The sequence below is a fragment of the Corvus brachyrhynchos genome, unplaced genomic scaffold (genome assembly GCF_000691975.1).
Source record: "Corvus brachyrhynchos isolate BGI_N302 unplaced genomic scaffold, ASM69197v1 scaffold79, whole genome shotgun sequence".
Taxonomy (NCBI): Eukaryota; Metazoa; Chordata; class Aves; order Passeriformes; family Corvidae; genus Corvus; species Corvus brachyrhynchos.
Window position 1 is genome coordinate 791,941 of NW_008240023.1, and position 1,788 is coordinate 793,728.

At 57.2% G+C, this 1,788-nt stretch overlaps 1 protein-coding gene across 1 annotated transcript in view; it reads right to left on the reverse strand.

The window, feature by feature from the left end:
* ASB1 (ankyrin repeat and SOCS box containing 1) overlaps positions 1–216 on the reverse strand; it is a gene marked incomplete at its 5' end in the record, with an annotated part of 5,750 nt that extends 5,534 nt beyond the window's left edge. Inside the window, one exon of the mRNA XM_017743359.1 lies at positions 5–216. Coding sequence (XP_017598848.1) covers positions 5–216 — 212 coding nt within the window. The remainder of the gene's footprint in view (positions 1–4) is intronic.
* Positions 217–1,788: the final 1,572 nt, after the last annotated feature.

A 1,788-nucleotide genomic window follows, 5' to 3' on the forward strand; every position in this document is an offset into this window, starting at 1 on the left:
GCGGGGGGTGGCCGCGATGCGCGGGGGGGTGCAGGGCAGCCACCCGCAGCACCACACCGACTTCTCGTTGATCCGGCTGCAGCGGGGCAAACGCGCAGTTAGGGAAGCCCCCTCCCCTCCAGGAGGGTGCCCCCTGTGAGCTTGGGCACTGCCCAGGCTCCCCAGGGAATGGGCACGGCCCCAAGGCTGCCACAGCCCAAGGAGCGTTTGGACAGCGCTGCGAGGGATGCACAGGGTGGGGTTGTCGGGGTGCCTGTGCAGGGCCAGGGGTTGGACTGAATGGTCCTTGTGGGTCCCTTCCAGCTCAGGATATGATTCTCTGATTTCTGGCACTTTTAGCAGCCCCAGCAAGCTCCTGTCAATAACCTCTGGTGATAGCCAGAGATTCTGGCACGAAGCAGAGCCGTGCTTGGATGGTGGGCTTCACTTGTGCCAGGGGCTGCACACCTGCACAAACCCTGCCTCAAAAATCACCTAAAAAAACCCCAACCTCTCCCTTTAGTCCCTTTTTACAGGGGAATGTCCCAAACTGGTAACCCAGAGAAGCTGTGGCTGCCCCTGGATACCTGGCAGTGCCCAAGACCAGGTTGGATGGGGCTTGGAGCAGCCTGGGATGGTGGATGGTGTCCCTGCCCATGGCAAGGGGTGGAATGGGATGAGCTTTGAGGTCCACATCTACCTCCAAATTCGAAGTTATCACTTCTCTGCTCACTCCATCACCTGTGGAATTGAGCTGTGGGCCCCACCCTCCTCTTCCTGTCAAACTCTGCTTTTTTTTAAAAAAATCTTAGCCCAAGGGTCCCAAGAGCCCCAGCTGCCCAGGTAGCAGAAAGAAGGGCTGGCTCATTCTCATTTTTTGCTGAAACAACACCTTTTTTTTGAGGCTGGGAGACATTTAGCACTCTAAGCAGATTTCTCCACGGTGCAGGAAAATTAATTAACTATCCCCACAGTCACAGGGTTAGCACTGGGCAGATTTTGTAACATGGGGTGTTTCAGGTTTATAGTTGATTGTAATCCCTTTTGTATGTTTTTCCCATTATCCGTAGGCTCCCATTTTCCTGGTATCACATTCCTATCCCGATCTGAAAAGAGTTCATGCACAGCTGCCACAGCCTCATGAGCTGGTGTGAGATTTGCCTCCTGGGAAACCAGGGGAATGATCCGGGGGAAAGGGGAGCATCCTCCCACCCTGACACCTCTTCCGTAAACACCCCCATCCCTAGAATTGTCCAAGCCCAGGTTGGACGGGGCTTGGGGCAGCCTGGGATAGTGGAAGGTGTCCCTTCCCATGGCAGGGGGTGGGATAAGATGAGCTTGAAGATCCCTCCAACCCAAACCACGCTATGAAAAAATGGGGTGAGATGGGGGTCACCAGAAGGAGCAGGCTGTGGGGACAGCGCGAACATCCTAGGAGACACCTCCCCCAAAAACAGCGGGTGGGATGGGGGTCCCCAGAAGGTGTAGGCTGTGGGGACAGCGAGCAGAGCACCCTGACACCTCTCACAAGAAAAAGGGTGAGATGGGAGTCCCCAAAAGGCGCAGCTGTGAGGACGGCGAGTGAAGCATCCTCCCTGACACCTCTCCCATAAAAACCCCTATCCCTGCAAGTGTTCCAGGCCAGGTTGGACGGGACTTGGAGCACCCTGGGATAGTGGCAGGTGTTCCTGCCCATGGCAGGGCTGGGACTGGATGCTCTTTAAGGTCCGTGGGAAGCGGGTGGGATGCGGAGCAGCCCGGGGGGAGCTGGCAGGGGGCGGGGGCGGGTCCCCAGGGCTTCGGGCCCAC